The sequence below is a fragment of the Eublepharis macularius genome, chromosome 19, assembly GCF_028583425.1.
Source record: "Eublepharis macularius isolate TG4126 chromosome 19, MPM_Emac_v1.0, whole genome shotgun sequence".
Lineage (NCBI taxonomy): Eukaryota > Metazoa > Chordata > Lepidosauria > Squamata > Eublepharidae > Eublepharis > Eublepharis macularius.
The window spans coordinates 13,763,436-13,788,199 of record NC_072808.1 but is presented as its reverse complement, the minus strand read 5'-3'; the positions used below and the strand labels follow the sequence as shown (position 1 = coordinate 13,788,199).

At 41.0% G+C, this 24,764-nt stretch overlaps 2 protein-coding genes across 2 annotated transcripts; one reads left to right on the top strand and one right to left on the bottom strand.

Annotated features, from left to right (window-relative positions):
* Nucleotides 1-2,873: 2,873 nt before the first annotated feature.
* Nucleotides 2,874-3,809, bottom strand: LOC129346468 (olfactory receptor 13H1-like). Its single transcript, XM_055003819.1, has one exon. The coding sequence runs from the start codon at nucleotides 3,807-3,809 to the stop codon at nucleotides 2,874-2,876; it is 936 nt and encodes a 311-aa protein (XP_054859794.1).
* Nucleotides 3,810-16,436: 12,627 nt separating this feature from the next.
* On the top strand, nucleotides 16,437-17,426 carry LOC129346467 (olfactory receptor 13H1-like). The gene has a single exon (XM_055003818.1). The coding sequence runs from the start codon at nucleotides 16,437-16,439 to the stop codon at nucleotides 17,424-17,426; it is 990 nt and encodes a 329-aa protein (XP_054859793.1).
* The last annotated feature ends 7,338 nt before the right edge of the window (nucleotides 17,427-24,764 follow it).

Sequence of the window (24,764 nt, the reverse complement as noted above, 5' to 3'; positions counted from 1 at the left end):
AATCTGGAAGCCAGTTGTAATTCCAGAATTCCAGCTCCCACCTGGAGGTTGGCAATCCTCATGTTACAAACTATGTAAAACAAAATTTCTCAGGAAGGAATTTTTATAAAAGAAATAGGACGACATCATAACAGATTGGTTTAGGAAATGCATTGTGCTTCTATTTATGTAATGGCAGGTTCTCCATTATTTAACATGTTTAAGACTTACACTTTTTTCAGCTTTGTTTCAAATTTCTGCAATTGTAGTCCTATCAAATTGCATAACCTAGCAGGTTTGGCAGCCTCTGGATTTTTAAAAATATATATGTCCATTGGGCCAATAGCATATCATTTCTAGGGAAGTTGACGTACCTCTCTAGGAATCACACCTCTCTAGGAATCATCACCTCTATGGTAAAACTATAGTTTTTCTGGCAATTCCTAGAGAGGACTGACATCCTTATGTCTTCACTCCCCTGGCCTCCTGCTGGTTGCCAACCTATGCCTGACAACCTTACATCCTATTGATTGCATTAATTTACATTGTGTAATCCACCTCAAGTTTCAATGAAAAAAGTAGACTATGGAAACTTTAAAAGAAGTCTGGAAACTTTAAAAGATGTCCAGGAAAGAAATGCAAGTGGGTGAGTGGCTTTCATCCTGTCCACCAATTTAAAACATTGGTATTAGCAGAAATAACCTATTAGTGATCAAACCCTAAAAGCGGCAGGGTAGATACAGATTCTACTATAAAATGTGACCCCATATATGGGTCAGCAAATTGAGTTCAGTAGGATATAGCAGCTAATAAAGAAGGTTAATTATTTCAAGAGGAACATAAAAATTGGTATGTAAAAATTCCCCAAGAAATATTTTGACATCAAACCTGATTTTTTATTGTTTGAAAGATTTTTTAAAAAAATACTGCTAATGTATATATTGAAATTGAAATTATTCAAGATTTTCTATTCCTTTGAGCAGCCGTGAGGGAGATAGAGAAGATCCTTAAAGATAAAGATGTCTCTCTGGGGACCAAGATCAAGATAATCCAGACAATGGTATTTCCAAGTACTATGTATGAATGCGAAAGTTGGATGGTGAAGGAAGCTGACAGAAAGAAAACTGATTCATTTGAAATGTGGTGCTGGAGTTTGGGGGATACTATGGACAGCCAAAAAGACAAATAAGTGGGTTCTAGATCACATCAAGTCTGAATTCTCCCTAGAAGCTAAAATGACAAAATTGAGGCTATCATACTTTGGTCACATCATGAGAAGACATGATATTCTGCAAAAGTCAATAATGCTAGGAAAAGTGGAAGGCCTAAAATAAGATGGCTTGACTCAATAAAAGAAGCCACATCCTCCAGTTTGCAGGATTTGAGCAAGTCTGTTAATGATAGGACATTTTGGAGGTCTTTCCTTTATCAGATCGCCATAGGTCGGAGGTGCCTTGGCGGCACATAACACGCAACATTTTACCTTACACAATGGTTTAATCCAAAAGAGGGAAAGGAGAGGAGGAGGAGGTTTACAACAATTCACAAAAAGCAAAAGGCTGTGTTTTATTGTCATCTTTCATATCAGTACATAATAACATTGCCCAGCATTCACAGAACTTCTCTGTACATTGTAAATTATTTGTTTGCATCCTTCGGTAACATTATAATTTAGTTAAGAAAGCTACATTCCAGTTTACATTAAAGCAAACTTTTATGGAGAAAGATTCTGTTTCCCCCCAATATGCCACAATAATAATCATAACAGCTGTAAACAGAGTAGTGGAGAGACTAACAGGACCTCTGGTGAAACTACCAATTATTTTAAATATCTTCATAGGATTCTCTTAGGTTCTGACAGTATATAATTGCAAAACAAATCATTAATAAACGTACAGTGAAACCCTAAGCAAAGTTCCTCCAGTCTAAGCCCATTGGAATCAATGGACTTAAACTGGAGTAACTCTGTTTAGGATTTCACTGTAAATTGTTTTTGCCAAAATAGGTTGTGTTTGGACATGCTCAAAGCACAACTATCAGATTTACACATACCAATCATATCTCCAACACAATCTGTTAAATTTCTATATTTAATGACTAGTTTGTGAGGTGTAAGATACCACTGCAAAAGTAGTTTACAGAACATTTCTGTCAAATCCATTGAGATTAGTTTTACCGTGATGTTTTTCCCACACCGATTCCCATTTCTCTAAATTTAAAATCAGTTCATAAATCTTCTTCCCATTTCTCTTTTTATCTTAATGGAGAGGTGTCTAAACTTAACAAAAATTAGTGAACTTGAGCAATCATTCCATTAGGGATGCCAACTCCTGGTTGGAACATTCCTGGAGATTTGAGGGAGTGGAGTTTGGAGATGGCAGGGTTTGGGGAGGGGAGGGACCTCATTAGGGTATAATGCAAGAGAGTCCCCCCTCCAAAGCAGCCATTTTCTCCAGGGGAACAAATCTTTATGGCCAGAAGATCAGTTGTCCTTTAGAGAGATCTCCAGCCACAACCTGGTGGTTGGCAGGCCTAATTGTCACTGATTATAAAGTCAAAAGGGAAACGGTTAGACTTTCTTCATAAGGCAAAACTCAGATCCATTAGCAACAAAACTTTAATAATAACAACAACAACAACATCTGATTTATATACTGCCCTCAGGACAACTTAATGCCCACTCAGAGCAGTTTACAAAGTATGTTATTATTATCCCCACAACAAAACACCCTGTGAGGTGGGTGGAGCTGAGAGAGTGCCAGAGAGCCGTAACTAGCCAAAGGTCACCCAGTTGGCTTCAAGTGGAGGAGCGGGGAATCAAACCCAGCTCTCCAGATTACAATCCTGCTGCTCTTAACCTCTACCCCAAACTGGCTCTCAAGTTGCTAGCAATATTATTCTTCTACTTTCCTGCCAAGTGCTCTCCATAGAGCTCCTTTTACATCTCTGTTCCTCAGGCTATAAATTAGGGGGTTAAGCATAGGAATGACAACTCCATAGAATACCGATATTACTTTCTCTCTGTTGGTGAAAGTCTTTGTCTGAGGTCGTAAGTACATGGCCATGGCTGTGCCATAGAAGATCCCCACCACAACCAAGTGGGACCCGCAAGTAGACAAGGCCTTGCTCCAGCCATGGTCTGAACGAATGTGCAGCACAGCCACACCAATGCGCCCATATGTCACCAGGATGAAAGCAAAGGGCACAAGCAAGGTGAAGACACTATTCAATACCATCACCAATCCACTGGCACGGGTGTCCGAGCAAGCCAGTTTCAACACTGCCTGGACTTCGCACTTGAAATGGTTCACCACGTTGCGTCCACATGAATGGCCTTGCATGCCGAAGGCGGGGACGATGGTCAAGAGGAAGGAGCACACCCACAAGCCAGCTGCCATCAGGAGGCACACCTTCCGGCTCATGATTAGACTGTAGCGCAGGGGGCTGCATATGGCCACATAGCGATCGTATGCCATAATAGCGAGCAAAAGACATTCTGCTACTGCCAGGAAGAGAGCAATGCTCATCTGGGCTAAACATCGGCCTCGCGGGACAGTGGGCCTGTCTGTGAAGCAGTGCGCCAGCATTTGCGGCACGGAAGTGGTGACGTAGCAGACGTCAATGAAGGAAAGATTGCTGAGGAAGAAATACATGGGTGTGTGGAGGTGAGCATCGATCATGATCAGTGTTACAATGAGGCCGTTTCCACCTACAGTGACCAAATACATAGCCAGGAAGATAAAGAACAATGCTACCCGTACTTGGGGATGGCTAGACAGACCGAGAAGCACAACTTCTGTCACTTCAGTTCCATTTTCCATGTCTTCCATGTTGCCTGGAAAAAATGAGAAAGTTTGTATAATGATTAATATTATGACCTGATGGCTCACAAGCCATGTGATGTGGCCTGATGTTGTAAAAAAAGGGGGTGGGGTTGCAGTGAACCTCTACTGATTAAACTGGAATCTCATGAGCTTAATTATGCAGTGTAGATACACCCCCATACACTGAAGCACTATTTATTAAATCCAAATAATCACAAATGTTGTTTATATGTGTGCTTAAGTTAGCTAATAGAGATGGGCACGGACCGAAATTCGAACCAAAGTTCAGCACGAACCGAGCCAGTTCATAGTTCACAGACTGGTGGTTTATCAGAGCCCATTTCTGATGAACCACCATGAACTTTGGGCTGGTTCGTTTGGTTTGTTTTTCGGTTCATCCCTGCAGACAGCCTGGCAATGATCAATCAGTTTCCTAGGCAAATGGGAGAATGGGCTTTCTGCAGACATCCTGCTGACTCAGAATTGATGTTTTCATGAACTAAAGGAACCAGTTTGCAAACTGGGGAAAGTTCGTGAAAGTTTGTGGCTTGTGGTTGGTGAAACATGACGAACCATGAACCACATGGTTTTCTTTTTTTCCTGATTTGTGCCCATCTCTGTTAGCTAACAATCATGGTGAAACACATTTAAGAATCTTCGTATTTATCCCATTCTTTTTGCCTCATTGCCTTCTCTTCTTGCCCTTCCTTTGATCATTTCAGAGGTGGTCTGATCTCTATCCTCTTTATTCTGGGATGCCTTCTTTAAAAAAATATTTCACCAAAGATCCCAATCACATTGGTGAGATTGCACGTGTCTATTTACTCCAGCGTTCCTTCAAAGAGAAAAGACAAGGCTCCCGTTAATTATTTGTTCTTCTTTGACTTATTCCCCCTTCTGTGATCCACAGCCAATATATTATAGTTTCTGTGAATCTTCTTGCACTTAAGTGCATGGAAAAACCCTCCTTTGATTGTCACCGTCATTGAGAACATTTTAGCCCTTGGGTGCTAAATAAAGTTACTTAGCTACAACAGGTCAAGGGCTTTCCACTTTCCACTCCCTAGGCAAGCTGGCCCAAATGCCCCTCTTCTGGCCAGCATGTGTGTGTCCTGAGTCACTGAGTGGCTGTGAAGCATGGGGCTAACTTGCCTGTTGATGCAGTGGAGGAGAAAGTGAGGTGGGGAATAGCATCCAAACCCAGAAGTGATGCCACTTACGGGCGACACTCTCTGAATCCCCAAAAACTCTACAGAAAAGATCATAGATATTTTGGAAATCCTAGATAATTATTTGTCAATTTCAGATTCTAAGATGAAGAAAAACTTTCTCCCACCAAATTGGAGGGTAAGTGAGCTCCAAGGGGGTTGGCTAGCCAGCTGACCAGCTGTCATGGCCACACCCTGAGCTGCTGAAATGACCAGCCAGGTGGCTGGGGTGAATGGAGCAGAGCCTGGTGGTCCCACTCTCTGGCACCCTGGGGAATAGCAAGGGCTGCTTTGTGGGCAGGCAGCCCCTGCAACAGCTTATTTGAACATGCAGTGAAACTGTGCACATTCATCATGCTCTTAACTGCAAAAATGTTATTGACTCAAAAGACATTTTTCCTAATAACTCTTGTAAAACACCGTAGCTGAGCTGCAATAATATCATAGATCATGATATCTGACTTAAAGACTGATTGTCCTATCATATTATCCACAATTAAAGATATACCTCAGCAGCTGCAGTGTGTGAAATCAGAGTCAGGAGGATCCACAGTAACTTTAGTGCTCATGTACATGTTTTTATACCTATGCACACTGGATATAAGATATATCCATTCCACACTGGATATAAGATATATCCACTCCATTATTTTACTTCTAGAGATCTCAGAAAGGGAGCTAAAATCTGGAAGAATGGCAAATCTATGTAACAGTAGAAAAGAGCAAGAATTCCAAGAGCACTTCTAAGACTAACAAAATTTGTGGTAGGATAAGAGCTTTTGTGAGTTACAGCTCACTTCTTCAGATACATTTCTGTGCGCTGTGACTCACAAAAGCTCATACCCTGCCACAAATTTTGTTAGTCTGATAGGTGATACTGGACTCTTGCTCATTTCTACTGCTACAGACAGATCAACACAGTAACCCATCTAAATATATATAAGTCTAGCATTCCCCACCGACAAAATTTTAAGAAGGTAACCCCAAAAAAGAATATAGAGACAAAACAGGGCCAGTGTGCTTCTACCAGGATAAGTGCCAGAAAACAGGGACCATCCTGGTAAATCGATAAACATGAAGCATATGCAGATGGAATCCAAATTCAGTACTGTTCTTAAAGGAAGCTAGCAGACTCACTGCAGGCTGTGTTAACATGCAACCAAGATAAAAAATGAGTCATTAGCAACATGGTTTGCCTTTTATATCTTAGGACACATTTCTCTGTAATGATTGTTTCTAAGGGAAACCAGGTCCTTGTATTTTTGGTTATAATGTCACGCTTTTTTTAAAAAAAAGTTATATTAATGTTCAGTTTCTTTAAAAATAGAAATCTATGCATCAGATATATAAATCGATATATCAAACCCATTTAGGAATGAAAAAAAATCAGGACTATGGAGTTTAGATATATAGACATATAGTGACATTTTTTAAAATGTTTCAAAACTCTTAATTGATTCTGTCTGGGAATGTCACACAATTAAGTTGGTAACTATATAATCTTCTTGTTAGACAAGACCTTGAACTACATCTGCAACTATTAACTACAGGTTGAAATGTCACTGTTGCTTAATGTAAGTCAATGCTGTTTATTAATCTAGCCCCCAAAATTGTAAAGATGTCTTCATTGGATGTTTTCCTGAGAATACAGGATTACATTGTTAAGTGTGATGAAGCCAAATATATGGGTTTTAGTGTCCAGCATATAGAAATATGCACATTTAAAGATTTCTACTATGCTGTGGAGAAGTATCAAAGGTTTCTAGAATATTCATTTAATATTTAGGCCCTCTGACTGCTGGGGATTATAGATAGTTTCTGAAAGATGATGCGAAAACAGACCCAAAGTTTGTGACAAAGCTATCTTTAGTTCAGAAATCCAGAGATGGTGGGAAAATAAAGTTACTGTTCTGAATTTAGATAGACCACTTCAATCGAACCAAAATATATATCCAGAAACCAAGTGCCTGCTGTTGTTTTGAACATGGTACACTTCTCAGTAACTAGAAAACTGGCAGAAACTCAGGGCCAAGCTACACATGACGAATGACACTTGAACAGCAAGTGTATTTCTCCCTGTTCACTTGCCCTCCACTCAATCCATTTGCCGTTCAAGTGTCATTCGTCATGTGTAGCTTGGCCCTCAGTTCCTTGTATATGAGACTGCCGACACAGGTCATTCCTAACCTTAATATCCTGTCTTTTTCTCTTCTAGTGAACACACTGGACTGGCAATATATTTTAGTCAAAGTATTCTATCCCAACTGAGCATGTTTTGTGACACACACAACTTTGTTAAACTAATAATAAAAACTAAATCAACACATTGCTTAGGTCAATATGGTGTCATATAACCAAAAACATTTCAAAAGTTGCCATAGACAATGCAGTAAAAAGTCCGATCTGAAATTTGTGAATTACCTGTCAGGAGTTGAAAGTAAAGTATATAGATGCCTTGGCAATGCTTAGTGAATCTTCATTTGTGAGAGATGAAAGAACCATTTCACTTGCAGATAGCTAAGGACTTCAGCAAACAAAGCCTTGACTTTGCCCAAGCGTTTATATTGTATCTGCATGTCAAAGTTCACGATCTCATTCTTGAAGACTGCATTGTCTTTGAGAAGTCCCATGGAGATCAATTAATGAAGAAAATTAATGTGAAAAATGGTCTTTCTGTTTTGGCAACCAAAAATAATCACAGTGTGACTTCTTTTTTTGGTAAGGATTTGGGTAAAGGCAGTTTAGTAATTGAAGATACGCAACCAGGCACCAAGCCAGGTGTCCACTTGTCCTGTTGAATGTCACTAGTCTTAAAAAAAAAAGATCCCTTCAACATTTCTCAGATGTCTTGCATGAGAAGCACTCCCTGAATTTAATCTTAGGCAAAATACAGTGGCATTCTATGGATGCGCACCCCTGAGAAATGTTGCCATTTTAATCAGAATTAGCTTCGTCTTCCTGTGAAATTCCTTGGATAGCTTGCCTCCAAGTTTGCCTTGAATTCACTTTTGGTAGAAAGGCTACCAACTTTCCCAAACTGCTTATGGGCCTTTGTTTTATGACTGAATATAATTTCAAGGCTTTAACTTACCGACCCTGTCCAATTGCCGTGTCTTCCTGCACTTGCCTCACTTTCTACTCCCAAGCAGCTATGAGGGTGAAAAGTAGGGTTACCCGGTGCTTACTTTCCGGCCTTCCCGTGGTCCTCCTCATACGCGCATGAAGCACGGGGGCACCCCCACGCCTGTGTGATGATGTCACTTCCGGGAAGTGATGCCATTGTGCAGGTGCAGGGGTACCCACAAGCTTTGCCTCAGGCTGATATTGGTCTCACATGGGCCAAAATGAGCCCATTTGGGTTCAAAATCAGCCCACAATGAAATACAGGCATGCTCTTGGGGCGGTGCAATGACATCACTCGCAGGACGTCATGCTGCCCTCGAAGCACCCCCAGGAGGCCCATTCCTGTACCTTTCCCTCCCACTGGCCAGGTGAGTGATGGTGGGGGCGGAGGGTGAAGACAGGGGATCCTCCACCCCCAACTGGAGGAAGGTGATCCGTAGCGAAAAGCAAGAGAAAGACTGAGGTGGTGAAATAGAAAAGAGAAAGAAACCTTGCCTAGGACTCCTGGTTCTACAGCTGGGGTTCCCAATTTTGCTGAATTTGTGGGCAGTTTTGGAATTTTGAGAATGAGTAGTAAGTGCCACAACAACATGCCTGTCGACAGGTCCAGATTCAATCACAAAATGTTGGTAGTTTCCACAAAATGTTGAGAGGTTACAATCCCAGCATCATTCTGTGACAGAGGCAGCTCTTTCCATGTGGGTGCTCTTGCGCTCTTCTGGAGCACATTCTGGGAGAGGCAGATGGGGGAGGCAAGACATACCTCCTGTGCTCTTGGTTGGCAAGCTTTCACCAGCTTGGATTTACTGCTGTTGGCAACACTGAAGGGAAGAAGAAGGTGGGGAAGGAAAGGAATAAACTGGATGAACAGTCTGTATTCATTCATTCATTCATTCATTCATTCATTCATTCATTCATTCATTCATTATCATTTCTGTTTCCTTCTGTTATCCAAACTGATGAAATAAACTGGGCATTGGGGGGGTCCATTCATTTGAGAATGTATACATACCCCCTTGTCACAGGTGGATGCTAGGCAGAAATCCTACCTTGGAATATATTGTCGAAGGCTTTCACGGCTGGAGAATGATGGTTCTTGTGGATTTTCCAGGCTGTATAGCCGTAGTCTTGGCATTGTAGTTCCTGATGTTTCGCCAGCAGCTGTGACTGGCATCTTCAGAGGTGTAGCACCAAAAGACAGAGATCACTCAGTGTCAAAGTGTGGAAAAGGATGACTCAGCCCAACCCCACCTTCCTGAGTAGATATAAATTACCTGCCAACATCTTTTCCACACTGTGACATTGAGAGATCTTTGTCTTTTGGTGCTACACCTCTGAACATGCCAGCCACAGCTGCTGGCGAAACGTCAGGAACTACAATGCCAAGACCATGGCTATACAGCCCGGAAAATCCACAACTACTACCTTGGAATGTTTATAGCTGATAGCTGATAGCATTTCTCTGCATTGGATGTTTAAAGGCTGGGTGCTAGACCAATAGAATGCTATAGATGGTTTTTGGGGGGTGGACTAGGTATGATTTGCCCCAGCCTAAAATGAGGGCCAAATTTGCTGATCTCTACAGAGGTGATGGAAAAAAACCAGTTTTCTCTATGATTGGTGGGCAAGGGCTTTGGTTGGCTTTAGGCCACCTGTGGGGCACAAAGGCCTAAGTAGAGGCTTAGCCTTAGCGATGGCAGGATAGAGTTGGGGGAAAGTGAACGGGCCAATCAGCACCCTTGGCACATGCCCATTGTTGGGAAATTTCCGTCTGTCAGGATTGGCTGGTATGTTTGACAGCTGCCAGTTGTGACGGCAGACTGTCTGGTGGGGTCCCCTATGCAAGTCCTTCCCTCAGGCATGGCTTGTGGTGGTTTAAGGGGGAAACCATTTGCCTGGCCAGCTGGATTCCAGCCATGCATATGGATGGCAAGCACCCAGGGCAGTGGGATTTGCCCAGACAGGTCAAGGCGGAGGTCCATGGATGAACCCAGGGCTTGACCTGTAACACTATTTAGGCCATTGCCATGTTTGCAGTTAATGTTTGCAGTTAATGCTTGAGTTAATGTTGTTGTCAAATAAAAATGGCTCATTAGAACACAAGTCTTCTGTCTGCCTCTATATTCCAACTTGGGGAGGGGGGGGGAGCAAATGTACACAACCTATACACATTTTCTTGGAAGGAAGGGCCAAGCTACACATGACGAATGACACTTGAATGGCAAGTGTATTTCTCCCTGTTCACTTGCCCTCCTCTCAATCCACTTGCCGTTCAAGTGTCATTCGTCATATGTAGCTTGGCCCATAGTCTCACTAAATACCATAGTCAAAAAGAGTCCATGCATCTGACGAAGAGAACTGTGATTCTCAAAAGCTTATGCTACAATAAAATTGGTTAGTCTTAAAGGTGCTACTGGACTCTTTTTGATTTTGTTACTACAGACTAACACGGCTAACTCCTCTGGATCTAAATACCATAGGTCTCTTTGTTCCTAGTAAACGGGATGAGGATCACAGAATAAAATCTGATTCCAGCAGTACTCCTACTATAGTGAGAGACCACCCACTGGCAACGCCTTCTTCTTGCTGCCAATCTTCCAGCCAGTGGAAGAAAAAATAATTGAATAAAATCACTTTTGGAGTAATGGCATGGTGTTACTTTCAGGGGAAACCCAGAAGTGGCATCACATTACTCTAGAAATTGCCAGAAACTCTAGGGTTTTACCACAGGGTTTCCATAGATTCCTAGAGAGGCGTGATGTCTCTTCCAGTTCTCTCCCAATAATGATGTCATGCCATTGTGCTGACAGAGCCCCGGCCCTGTCCCTCTTCCTGATTCCTGCTAGGTGCCAGCCATTGGCTAGCAATCCTAGCAGCAGGCTAGGCTGCAAGTTGGTCCACCCTTCTTGTGAATAACATGGGGGTAGCTGCTCATCTGAGGAGCTGAGCAGGAATTTTGACAGCCTTCTTCAAATGGGCCAGGAAGGGGGCCATTTATTCTCCTACCTCACAGTGCCCTGGGGGATGGTGGTATTCTCTGATTAGGTCACATCTTTTGACTGGTTAGGCCATAATTCTGGCAGGGATAGTACTAGCTCCTGCAGGGACTCCTGGTAAGCACCATGAACCATCTAAAGATACTACGGACTGTTCCCAAGCTATCCCATCATTGGCTTGAATGGTCTCGTGGCTTGGGAGAGAATGCCCTCCTTGGCTGATCTGCATTAGCCAAGCTGTTTGTTCTGCATCAGCATACTGAGCTAAGGATAAATAAGCTAGCAATATTGCTGGGTAGTTTAACCAGGTGGCCTTGTTCCTTTTCCTTTTCTTTATTTCATGCTCACATCATAAGCAAAACAGGTTCAATAATTTAAAGTACAGAATGATACAATTCAATAAAATGGTTTATCCAATAGCCAAGTATTAATTACAAAATATAAAATATGTCGCTAAGAGAGAAAATCGTTAAAAACCAGCGCTTTTTTTCTGGTGGGACACAGGGGTACACATACCCCTAAACATTTTGTGAATCTAATGGGAGAAAGTAAAAATTTTAAAATGTTGGAATTCCCGCTAAACCAACTCCAAATGAAAGTACCCCTAAACATTTTTTTAGAAAAAAAGCACTGTTAAAAACCACAGATAAAAATTTTGCCACAGTAAGAGTTACGCTTGGGTCTGTATCTGCTAAAAGCTTTGCAATGACTTCTTGTTTCGAATCAACCAGGTGGCCTTGCTCCAAATCTTTGTAGCTGCAATAAGCTGTGTTAGCATCAACTTGCCCTAATTCAGGGCTGTTTAATTGATGAAGACCATCCATTAAAACACCATTCATAAACGAGTTAACCTGCATGTCCTTATAGATGATCTCTTTTCCCACTCCTCTGAATAATTTATTATGATTATATTCTATTAAAAGATCAAGATCTCATAACATCCGAATTTCTAAATATCTAATTGGTTGATTGCTCCATGGCTTAGACCAGATTTTAATTATGCTGTTCTTTGCTAACATTGACATATTATTTTTAACTTACTATCACTCAGGTTGACCATTTCTGTAAGTGAGAATTGTGGTCTTGCTAAGATTAGAAGTACATCATTCATATAAGGACAGATTTTAGAAACATAATGACCAAACTGTATTCAATTGATTTTTTTTTCATTATCCAAACTGATTTTGACTTCTCCTGAAATTCGTCAAGTGTTTGGCATGAGGAAGAACCTCCAAATGAGCTCTGAAGTTTCATTGACCTAGAATTTCATTGGGAATTTTAATTCTGGGAGAAGAAGGAGGATCAAGATCCTGATATGTCAACATGAAAAAGCTGGAGTTTCACCGGACATCAAAGACCAGAGAGAATTCCTTCACAGCATTTTGTACTTTAAAGTTATCTACAGAAATGTCCACATTAAATCTGCTGTGAGCAATCTGATGGTGCAACCTCAAGCTCCTGCTTTCATCTTCTGCTCTAGTTTTCTTAGATAATTGTCTCCATGGGAGATGGTCCCTCTGGATTCTCAAAGACAGCTGAGGAGTTCTGGTTTTCAGAATGAGAACAGACCTTTAAAAACGGTCATGGGTAGGATATAAGTGCTTTGATGAAACCTTCCTGGATTTTGCTTGGAACCATCTACTCGCAGCAACACAGTGGCATTTCATCTTTCCCAGATGAAGTCCAAGTAAGAACAATCATTCATCTTTCTTTTTGTTTGATTTCAGAAAATAATGCTTATTTGTACAGTGGATATTTGCAGTGTCTTTTCCCGAGGTTCTGAGTATATTCACTATCTCATTATGTGGATGACCTGAAAAGGTAAGAACAATATGTATTTGAGTAATTCAAAAACAATGTTGTTTTCTTTCAAGAGTTCTTTCTGCTCAGATGTACAAAAGCTACAAGCAAAACTACAATAAATCCAAAGATCACTTCGAGACGTTCAGATTTATTGAATTTGTCACAACTTGTAGTGCTATCCTAATCCAGAAGATTGTAACACTGCTTAGGTGTTAGACCCCAAATTTCCTTCCAAGTCCAGATTTGACTTCTTTTCAGCTGAGATATAGTTTGCTAAAGTTTGCTAAAATAGTAAAGAGTCCGAGTCCAGTAGTACTATTTTGCTACTACAGACTAATACGACTAACTCCTCTGAAAGTATGGTAAAGCTCTGGATCTAGGAAGCCATGTCTCCAATGAGTATCTGAACAATGGTGGGTAAGGGTGTGATTTTCTGGGAGTAACAACAGATAAAACTAAGTTTGCTTGTGAGCATTCTGTGATACTAGAACGTCTAGTGTAGAAATAGGATTCTAGTCCAAATGGACCATTGATCTGAGGTAGCAGGGCAGGGCTCTTCCCTTTTATGAGTGGCTGTGGCTCAGTGTCTTTTAACTGAACATTTGTGTTGCATCCAAAAGTTTCCAGGTTCAATCCCCAGCATATATTGATAAAATCTCTCAGTTGTACCTTAGACCTAGAAAGTTGTTGCCAGTGCAGAAGACAATACACACCTTGGTAGACTCATGATAAAGGTGACTTTATGTTCATAAGCTGTGGGTGGGGAAAGAATAAGGGTTTCACAGTTTTTATACTTTTGGCATAGACCCTGATTACTAGATCTTGAGTTGCTATGGTTCTCCTGTGATTCTCTTTCTAGCATCAAATACTGGATTCATGTGAAACTCACACATTCTTTTGTTATTGTTGTTTTGTTCTTTTTCAGAATTCAACACACACTTTTGAATAATAACCAAATGTTTTTTATGAAGTGCCATTTTTCTGGAAAACACTGATTCAAATGGCACTTGTGAAATATGAGGATTACGCTTTTTCCTCATATAGCTTTAACAAAGTTCTTATATAAGGATAATTCAAGAGTGGACTCAGACATGGGGACCAATTCCTCACATTTTTACTTGGAAGGACATTTTGCTAAATACGATGGGATTTTACTCCTAGGAAGTCAGACTAAGAGCCAGGCTACTAGTGACGTCTGACCCAGGTTGGACACTTGTCAGCTTACCTCAAGTTTTGATGGGAAATGTAGGCGTCCTGGTCTTACAGCTTGGCTCTCCATTTAATTGAAGTTTACAGAAACCCCTCCACACACACCCAGCGGAGGGGAAGGGGGGCGCCCGGTGAGAGCCCGATGCCTGCACTCCCCTCCTGATCACATGTTCTCCCTCCCATAGGCTGCTGCTCTGTAAACTTCAATTAAATGGAGAGCCAAGCTGCAAGACCAAGATGCCTACATTTGACACACTACCAAGGACCCATACTGATTCCACACACATTGGATAATGCACTTCCAATCCTCTTTAGAGATCATTTGGAACTGAATTTTTCATGTGTGAAACAAAAAATCCACTTCCAAACGATTGCTAAAGTGCATTGAAAGTGCATTATCTAACGTGTGCAGAATCAGCTTCAGTTTGTGTCCAGTTTTTGCTTCCTGCCTAAGACTGCAAAAATAAGGGATCTGTCAGGAAACTGAAATGACATCTTTGTTCTATTGCACAAGTCTGGTGTAATTAATCAGTTGAATTGCTTACGTGCTTCTTAACAAATTTCTTAACAAAATGGTTAGATATAAAATGTGCACATACATCTAGAGTCTTTAAAAAAATTAGTTTGTGTCCCAAATTTTTTAAAAGAAAAGCAAGCTAAAAATATTTAAACGAATTGGAGCTGGAAATGGATTATTCGATCCTTCTCATTGAAACAATCCTCTTTCCCTGCTTTTGGAACATCTGGCTTTCCAATCTGAAAAAGCAGATGTCATTTGCCCCAGCACTGCTGTCTTTAGAAGACTGGGCCCATTGTGGTTCTATAGGTGAAGAAGCTTTGATTCTTCAAGCCTGTCTACTGTCTCGGTAGTTTCGGTGATATTGCACAACTATTGGTGATATTGCACAAACTAGTCTGTGACCTGGTGCTTTTCTTCAGATGTCTGCAGGGATCGTGCTATGGTGAAACTCCATCAAAAAGAGGCAGAAGAATGATTCTGACAAAGTCTTAACAACAAATGAGGTTAGTGGTAACTTGTTAGGATTTTTAAAATAATGTTTATTTAGAAATAAAATGCTAAATTGAAGAGAAAATCAAAATTTGCATACATGGGAACCCCCTCCTCAGCGTCTCCGATAGGGAATGGATTTACAGTGTTCTCAGGAAAAACGATTGTATGCAAGTTTGAAAAGTAGTTGGATTCTTTTTCACTTGCCCCCATATAACTGAGGGATCATCAAGTTCTATTACACATTAGTTTTAAAGAAAAGAGAAAGAGGATAAGTCAATTCAGATGAAGGTCTTTTGGGCTTAGTGGTGGAGTTCTTCTTTACCCCTTTTCTTTCCTCCTACAATCTTCCTCCAGCTTTTCCCTTTCCTCTGTGACACTTCCTCATTAAAAAGCTGCGTTATCCAACTTTCCATTCAAAATTCACTGGTTTACTTCTAGACCTACTGCAGAGCAGAGTGTAATTCTCCACAATGACTCAACGGGATGCACATAAAATGTTGAACCAATATGGTACAAAGCAAACAATTAGACCAGAGGAAAATAATCAAGATGGAAAAGAAGCGGTATTTGAAATGAATTATCAAAACTTCATCTAGTAACAGATATCTTGCCCACTATTTGATTTGATTTATTGGATTTATAAGCTGCTCTCTCCATGAATGGGCTCGGAGTGGATGGCATCCATGTTAAAATTTACATTAAATTTAACATTAAAACCACAAATAATGAATAACACAATTCAGTGATAAAACTGTTCTAGATGGGAGACCATATTTCCAACCCCAACCATATTTTCTATGGCATAGGAGACGGAGGAGCAGCAATGGTTAAGCCGGGGTAGGGAGGAATTCAGAGTGGAGATTACGCTGCCCCCTCCCCGCCCAGGTAGGAAGGCTTACTCATAGCCCAGCCTCAACCATATTCCTGGTGGGACATCTCTATCTTACAAGTCCAGCAAAAGGATAATAAATCCTGTTGGGCCTGGGTTTCAGCAGACAGAGAGTTCCGCCAGGGACCACCAGCAGTTTGTTATCAGCTGATCGGAGCCTACGAGCCACATGTTTTTTCTAGAGATTCAAGTTTCAATAGATACAATCAGATTCATCTAGTCTAGCTTTAATTGTAAACTGTGAACTGCAGCAATTTGTGAGGTCGAGGTTGAAAAGGTATGCATTCACAGGCATGATCTCTCCATTCTGGCTCCAACTTGATGATAAAAAAAGTTTTTGATATGGTTCTCTATTCCTACATTTTACAAAGAATGAATAAGCATGTTTGCAAGATGGAATTTCAGGCAGATAATACTATGATTTCCGATTTCCCTCTTACAGGAAATATGGAAGACTGGAAGAATGCAACCACAGTGACCGAGTTTGTGCTTGTGGGCCTCTCCACACATCCCCCTGTGCGCGCTGTCTTGTTTGTCCTCTTCTTGGTCATGTATGCAGTCACAGTAGCAGGGAATGGTCTCATTGTGGTGCTAATTGTGGTGGATGCTCACCTCCACACACCCATGTATTTCTTCCTCAGCAACCTCTCCTTCATCGACGTCTGCTATGTCACCACCTCTGTCCCACAGATGCTGGCGCACTGCTTCACAGACAGGCCCACTATTCCCTTTGGCAGGTGCTTTGCACAAATGAGCATTGCTCTTTTCTTGGCAGTAGCAGAGTGCCTCTTACTAGCTGTCATGGCTTACGACCGCTTTGTGGCAATCTGCAGCCCTCTCCGCTATAGCTTAATCATGAGCCGAAAGGTGTGCATTGGATTGGCAGCCAGCCTGTGGTTCAGCGCTTTCCTCTTGACCATAGTTCCCTTTTTCAGTATGCAGGCACGTTTGTGTGGGCGCAATGTGGTGAATCATTTTAAGTGTGAACTCCAGGCAGTGTTGAAATTGGCCTGCTCTGACACTCATGCTAGTGGGGTTAGCATGCTGATAACAACTGTGTTCACACTTCTGTTCCCCTTTGCCTTCATCCTGGTAACATACGGGCGCATTGGTTTGGCTATTCTGCGCATCCGCGCAGGCCAAGGCCGAGGGAAAGCTTTTTCAACCTGTGGCTCTCATTTGGTTGTGGTGGGAATTTTCTATGGCACTGCCTTGGCCATGTACCTAAGGCCTCAGACCAAAACGTTCACAGATCGGGAAAAAGTAGTGGCTGTTTTTTATGGAGTTGTCACTCCCATGATGAACCCTGTGATCTACAGCCTGAGAAACAGGGATGTGAAGGGAGCCTTACGGAGGCTGATGGGGAAGAAAGTAGAGGAATAAATTGCTTGCCATGTCAATGTCCATACTGAGAGAAATCCTCGCAGTTAGTATACATTTGGCTTTGTTTTTGTGAGTTTCTATTTAATAAGAACAACTACAACATTTGATTTGTATACCACCATTCAGGACAACTTTATGCCCACTCAGAGCAGTTTACAAAGTATGTTATTATCTCCACAACAATCACCTTGTGAGGTGGATAGGGCTGAGAGAGCTATGACTGACCCAAGGTCACCCAGCTGGCTTCAAGCAGAGGAATGGGTAATCAAACCCCGGATTAGAGTCCTGCTGTTCTTAACCGCTACACCAAACTGGCTCTCAGTGTTGTTGATGCTAAACATAGGACCGTTGTGCTTTACCTAGTAACATAAGCTTGTAGCTTTGCCGCAAGGAGTTTAAAATTTTGACCCCGGAAAGTTGAAAAATGAAAGTAGATGGCAACAGGAAGAAATCCAAGGATACCAGGGGATGGATGAAAACAAAAGCAGTTGAGTGTATGTAGGCTTTGTTTCAGTTTCTGAAATAAAAATGAAATAAATTAAATACCTTGTACTTTATGTAGGGCCAAGCTACAAGTGATGAATGACACTTGAACAGCAAGTGTATTTCTCCCTGTTCACTTGCCCTCCACTCAATCCACTTGCCGTTCAAGTGTCATTCATCATGTGTAGCTTGGCCCGTAGGTTCCAGTTTATTGTCAATCAGATTACCAGGTGAAGTTCTATCCAGTCCAAATTCAGAAGCACTGTGTTTGTGCCTTTTCCAAGCAAGCTGCAACATGTACATTCTGCAATGAAGAATCTTCAAAATAAAATTTTAAAATTGCAACTCTTGAAATTATTTTCCACTTGGTGAGGAAGGGCAAGAGCTGTGTTATGTGTTCACCACCTGCCTGTATTCCCTTCTAGAAATGTGCTTTGGTGGGTAAAGGGACAGGTTGATGACATTAGGATCATGGTTTTATTCCTCAAAATGAGCTTAGAAATTTCCCTGTGATAAGGCCCTGGCTTGGATAGCCCTAGAGAGCCTCCTCTCATCAGATCTCAGAAGCTAAGCAGGGTCAACCTGGTTTGTAATTGGATGGGAGAGCTCCAATGAAGACCAGAGCTGCAGGGGCAGGCAATAGCACACCACCTCTGTTAGTCTCTTCCCATGGAAACCCCACTAGGGGTCACCATAAGACAGCTATGACTTGAAGGTACTCTCCACCAAGGGTACACTAACAGGGCAGAGGTGAATGGGAGGTTCATTACAGCCCACCAGTGGTTCATTGGCCAATTCCTGGTGTACCGTTTTGTGGCTACTGGGCTTCTTTGCAAAGGATGCTGGACTAAGAGGACCTTAGCTAAGGGCCAAGCTACACATGATGAATGACACTTGAACGGCAAGTGGATTGAGTGGAGGGCAAGTGAACAGGGAGAAATACACTTGCCATTCAAGTGTCATTCATCATGTGTAGCTTGGCCCTAAATGCTGCAAGATCCTTCTTAGGGCCAAGCTACACATGACAAATGACACTTGAACAGCAAGTGTATTTCTCCCTGTTCACTTGCCCTCCACTCAATCCACTTGCCGTTCAAGTGTCATTCGGCATGTGTAGCTTGGCCCTTCCTTTCACATTCCCAAACCTCTGCTTTCTCTAGACTATTGGGGGGGGGATTAGAAAGGAGGGTTTGATATATTGCAACATGTATCTAGCACATCATTCTCGACAAAGCTTTGTGTTCAGCCAGAAGCTTTCTTGCCTTTGGATTTATTACGGACACCTGTACTTTGAATATAACCTTTCAATAAAGACCCTTTTGACTCAAGAGACCTTGGAGTTCTTGCAGCAAGGGGTGGGAGATGAAATCAGAGTAACTTGAAGCAAGAAGGTCACACTCAATTTGTCAGAAATCCCAGCCACCCACAGAAATTTCCAGAGGAACCAGGCCATTATACTTTTAACTTCCTTTGATGTCCCTTCTGTATTTTGTTTGTGGAGGAATCTCCATGTTTTGAATTTCTGGCGAGCCAAAATTTCATTGGGAATTCTAACTTGGGGAAGATGAAGATAATATCCTGATACGAACATTGAGAGGGGGAGATCTGAAGTTTGCACCAGAGCTTAGGGACATATTTTAAGGCACCTAGAGAAATGTCCCCATTAACTGGTTGAGTCTGAGCTGAGAACTGTAGTGATGCAACAGCACATTGCTGATTTTAGCTTCTACTCTCATCTTCTTGGCTAATTATCTCCATGGGATGTGGTCCCTCTGAGCTCCAAAAGATCACGGTGACATTTCGAACAAAATTATTCCTTTTAAAATGGCCATGGATAGAATATAACTGCTTTGGTAAACCTGTGCAGGATTTTGCTTGAAACCCCTTGGCTGCCAGAAAACAGACGATGAAGATTAAGTAAGAACAATGAGGCCTATTCACATGGCATTTGTACAATAGATTTCATAGGTTTTGAGTTAATTCACAATTGTATTAAGTGGACTTCCTATTATTACCAAAGTTTTGTATGAACGTTGCCCAAAATTTGATAGGCACTTGAGAAGGGGAACTGATGGTATCTAAGACCAAAAAAATTAGTGAAGGCTAATAATCAAATGTCAAATAAATGTTGGAAATGTAAAAAGCAGAGGGTTCAATGTATCACATGTGGTGGACTTGTGAGAAAGCGAAATTATTTTGGTATAAGATTTTTGCTGAAATGTCAATAATTTTGAAAAGTAATATAGAAAAAAGTCCTGAAATTTTATTAATGGGGTTAAATTTGCAAAATGTTAACGTTAGAGATAGAGTGTTAGTTTACTATATGACAGTGGCAGCAAGAACATGGTATGCTCAAATGTGGAGACAGGAGGAGATACCAGAAACTCAATATTGGAGTCAGAAAGTGCTGCACATGGCAGAAATGGACAAATTAACAAGGAACTTAAGAGAAAGAAATCCAAAGGAATTTATCGAAGACTGGAGTGAATTTAAGAAATATTTAGAAAAGAAATGGGACGTGAAAGGCTTATTATGGTCTCTTGATAATTAAATGTAAAAAAATGTAAATTTAAACTTTACCTCAAGCAACATGGGGGAAACTCTCTAGTAACTAGAATTAGTTACTAGAGAGCAGGGATCTGACTACCGTTGGGAGTCAACACAGAAAAGGGGGGGAGGAAGGGGGGGTTGAATATATGTGAACTCATCCAATAAAATTTTATTTAAAAAAGAGAGAGAGAGAGAGAGAGAGAGAGAGAGAGAGAGAGAGAGAGAGAGAGAGGGAGAGGGAGAGGGAGAGGGAGAGGGAGAGGGAGAGGGAGAGGGAGAGAGAGAAGGGGAACTGAGAGTTTGAGGAAGAGGAACTGAGCCAGTTTGGTGTAGTGGTTAAGAGCATGGGACTCTAATCTGGAGTGCTGGGTTTGATTCCCGACTCTGCCACTGGAAGCCAGCTGGGTGACCTTGGGCTAGTCACAGCTCTCTCGAGCTCTCTCAGCCCTACCCATAATAATAATAATGGCATACTTTGTAAACCACTCTGAGTGGGCATTCAGCTGAAGGGTGGTATATAAATCAAATGTTGTTGTTGTTGTTGTTGTTGTTGTTGTTATGTTAAATGCAGTCTTGTTGGAAAATATTAACTAGTAGACTCTGAGAGTTATGCTTTTTCCATATCCAGTTTTAACAAAATTCTTGTAGGAGGAGGGTGGGAGAGAAGACTCCAAGATGTAGACCTATACATTTCCTGTACAAATCCTATACACATTTTCTTGGAAGGAAGTCTCACTAAATACCATGGGTCTTCTTTGTTCCTTGTAAGTATGATGGGGATCATATCATAAAATCTCATCCATATCTTAAAGGAAGCCTCTTTGAATTCAGCAGAACTTAAATAAGCAGTATATATAGAGTATATATCCATTCGATGCAGAATACATAGCATGGTGGGAAATCGTTTTGTTGATGATTGTGTTATAGTGACAAGGAATGGACAAATTTAATATCAAAGTCAAAAGAGTTTATTGTCTATAGCCATAGGCCGTCACAATTCACCAAACATGGACTAATAAACAATTAAATCATTTATCAGAGTTTATATAGGTTACTAAAATTAATTAAAACAATACAAAAGGAGTCCAGTAGCACCTTTAAGACTAACCAAGCTTATTGTAGCATAAGCTTTCGAGAATCACAGTTCTCTTTGTCAGATGCATAGGTCCCATGCATCTGACGAAGAGAACTGTGATTCTTGAAAGCTTATGCTACAATAAAATTGGTTAGTCTTAAAGGTGCTACTGGACTCTTTTTGATTTTGCTACTACAGACTAACACGGCTAACTCCTCTGCATTTATAAAACAATACAGTATGCCAAACTATCCCAGGAGTCACGAAACAGCCTCATTCAGTACCACCTTAGATCTTATCTTTTTGGCTGTGAGTGCAAACTGAGAGACTCTATAGAACACATGATTATCAACGTCAGATAACAAAAACACAATCTTCTCAATTTCAGAATACGTGTTTGTGACTGATAGGATTCTGGCCAAGAATTTAGCTCTGGGTACACTATATAATGGACAATGAAGTAGGTAGCGGGAAAGGTTCTCCACTGTAGGTAATCCACAAATGCAGGTGCGATGTTCCATAGGGGTGCGAGAATAACGCCCTGCCAAAAGAGCTGCCTGCATCATCTAAAAGTTCAGAGCAGTGAAGTTCTGAGGTTGTAATGAGAAATACTGGCTAGGTAGGGAGATCTTAAATGGTCAAATTTGATTAGTTTATACCAAGGAGCTGCCTTAGATTTGGATGAAAAATTTAATGTTAAGTGGTAAAGAAAGCATTTTGCAGAGAAAAGAGCATGACTTCTTGTATTTTCTTAGATGTAACAAGATCTGTAATGTGAATGTCCATCATAAACAGCTTAGATGGCTTTGCCCAAAAACTAGATGCTACTTCAATTGTGCTTAGATCTGTGCCTTGGCACTGAGGGCCAAGCTACACATGACGAACGACACTTGAATGGCAAGTGTATTTCTCCCTGTTCACTTGCCCTCCACTCAATTCACTTGCCGTTCAAGTGTCATTCGTCATGTGTAGCTTGGCCCTGAGTCATTAGGAACACCATTGCTTATAGAAAGGATGTTAATCGTGAGAAAAAATGGGCTAATATTAAGAGTTCTGCTGAACCAGACTTAATTTCCACCTATTTTAGCATTCCCTTTCCAGTACTTGATGCCCCCAGGCAGACTACAAGAAAGCCATAACAATAACTATACAGTAACCCAGAACACAATCTTCATAGAACCTTTTATTGAGATCACCCATATGGCACTTAACAAAGTGCAAGCTTTTGTGTTCTCCAGAACACTTTTTCATGTTGCCAAAAAAAAAAATTAAAAATAAGAAAGGAAATTTGGTAGGATTTAATGTAAAATGATTCTGTACAGACACAAAGCAAGAATAGGTCCTTAAACCCCTCTGCATCACAAAATCTAACATCCCTTTTCAGAAGAGAGAGCAAAGATAATACTTGACAGTCATTGCATCAGCTTTGGAGATCAATTTAAGATGTTACATCAGGTTCTTTGTACTCCATGGCGGGTGCCCCAAGTAGGGTTGTTAAGTGGAATCTCTTAATTCCTCTGCTGAAATTTCTCCCTGAAATTCAGGAATTCGTTTCTGTTCCTCTTTTTAGGAATTTGAGTCAGTTTTGAATCAATTACTCCTTCCTCATGAAGACAAAGTTTCTATTTAGATCTCTAAGAAGTAACATATTTATTTATATATTTTGAGCACAGTTGAAAAATTAAGAACCAGGTGTGCTATTAAAGAAACAACTAAACACAACCCAGGACTTGTCTGAGCATAGACTTGCTGAAATGGACTGCATGTATCATATTACAGTGGCAGAACAACAGACAGAAATCTGCACTTTCACATGGTTAAAAATCCCCAAAGATAAATGAATGAGAAATCAAAGCAGATCATCTTTTGCAAGAGGTAAAAAAAGATAAGAGGAACCAATTGCTGTATCTAAAATAGGAAATTTCAGAAAAAGAAATTCCACTCCCAGTAACAACGCTAGTCCAGAGGTTCAGAATGTGGAGGTTTCCGTTACCTGTCACAGCTAGCATCCACCGATAGACCAATCCCACCTATTATTCAATACTCCTGTTAAAAATAGTCCTCTTCCTCTGCTCTTGGAATAGTCAGAGTTATTGTAAGACAAGTTGATGTCACTTTGTCTTAAGAGGGTGCCACCATTCCTGTCTGAGGGCCAAACTACAAGTGACGCCTGACACAGGTTGGACACTTGTCAGCTTCCCTCAAGTTTTGATGGGAAATGTAGGCAGCTTGGTGGAATGTTGGACAAGTGACAGTTGAAAAGTCTGTTGGACAGCAGTCGGAGAGCCAAGCTGCATGACCAGTACGCCTACATTTCCCACTAGTCCAACAATGAGGAGACTTTTTTTTTTTACAGCTGTTCACACAATTTCATGCTCATATTGCTCAAGATCTTCTTGGACCTTTTTCTTCACTTCAAATGGCTGCAGAGATCAACCTGTGGAGAAACCCTGTCATAAAGGAACAGGCGAATGATTCCATCAAAGTCTTAACAACACAGGAGGTCAGTGTTTTTTTAAAAAAATTAATCGAACAGCAAAGTATTTAGAAATAAAATAACTTGCCTAACATGGGGGAAGTGGATGATGTGGTACATTACATTCTGAGGTGCCCATGGCATGAAGTCCCCAGACAAAGGTTCATTATCCCTATCATTCTGTGGTGTCACAGTATCTCCAAACTGTATAATTTTACTTTCAGACATTGATCCCTACATCTCCAAGAGAGTGGCTTTATTTGTGTTAGCAGCAAGGAAAATTAGACTGAGCTTGGGACTCACTGTAAGCCATTGATTTTTACTGTCCATGTTTACTTAATTGTTATATATTGTCATGCTTTTTGTTTTACTGTTTTCTTGTTTGAGTTGTTATGCCCTATGGCTAAGACAATAAACACACAACTAGTAGAAATAAAATACCAGATAGAGACACCCAAAACACACACACACACACACTGAGGTATCTTAGGATAGGGTAATGCATCGAATCCAGACACTTTGGGCTCCCTTTGATCAACAGCATCTCTCAGTAAAGTTTTTGATGCACAGGCAGAGACAAGCAAAAATGTGCTAAATTGACAGCTAAGTGCTGGAGCCAGGGAGAGATTTTACAAACACTGGCAAACTCACTTGATAGCTTGCTGGGTGCCCACTCTCGTTTTTCTATATTAATTAATTATTCCAGAGCATATTGAGTTTTAAAAGGCTCCAGGAACAGTCACGCAGTTTGAAA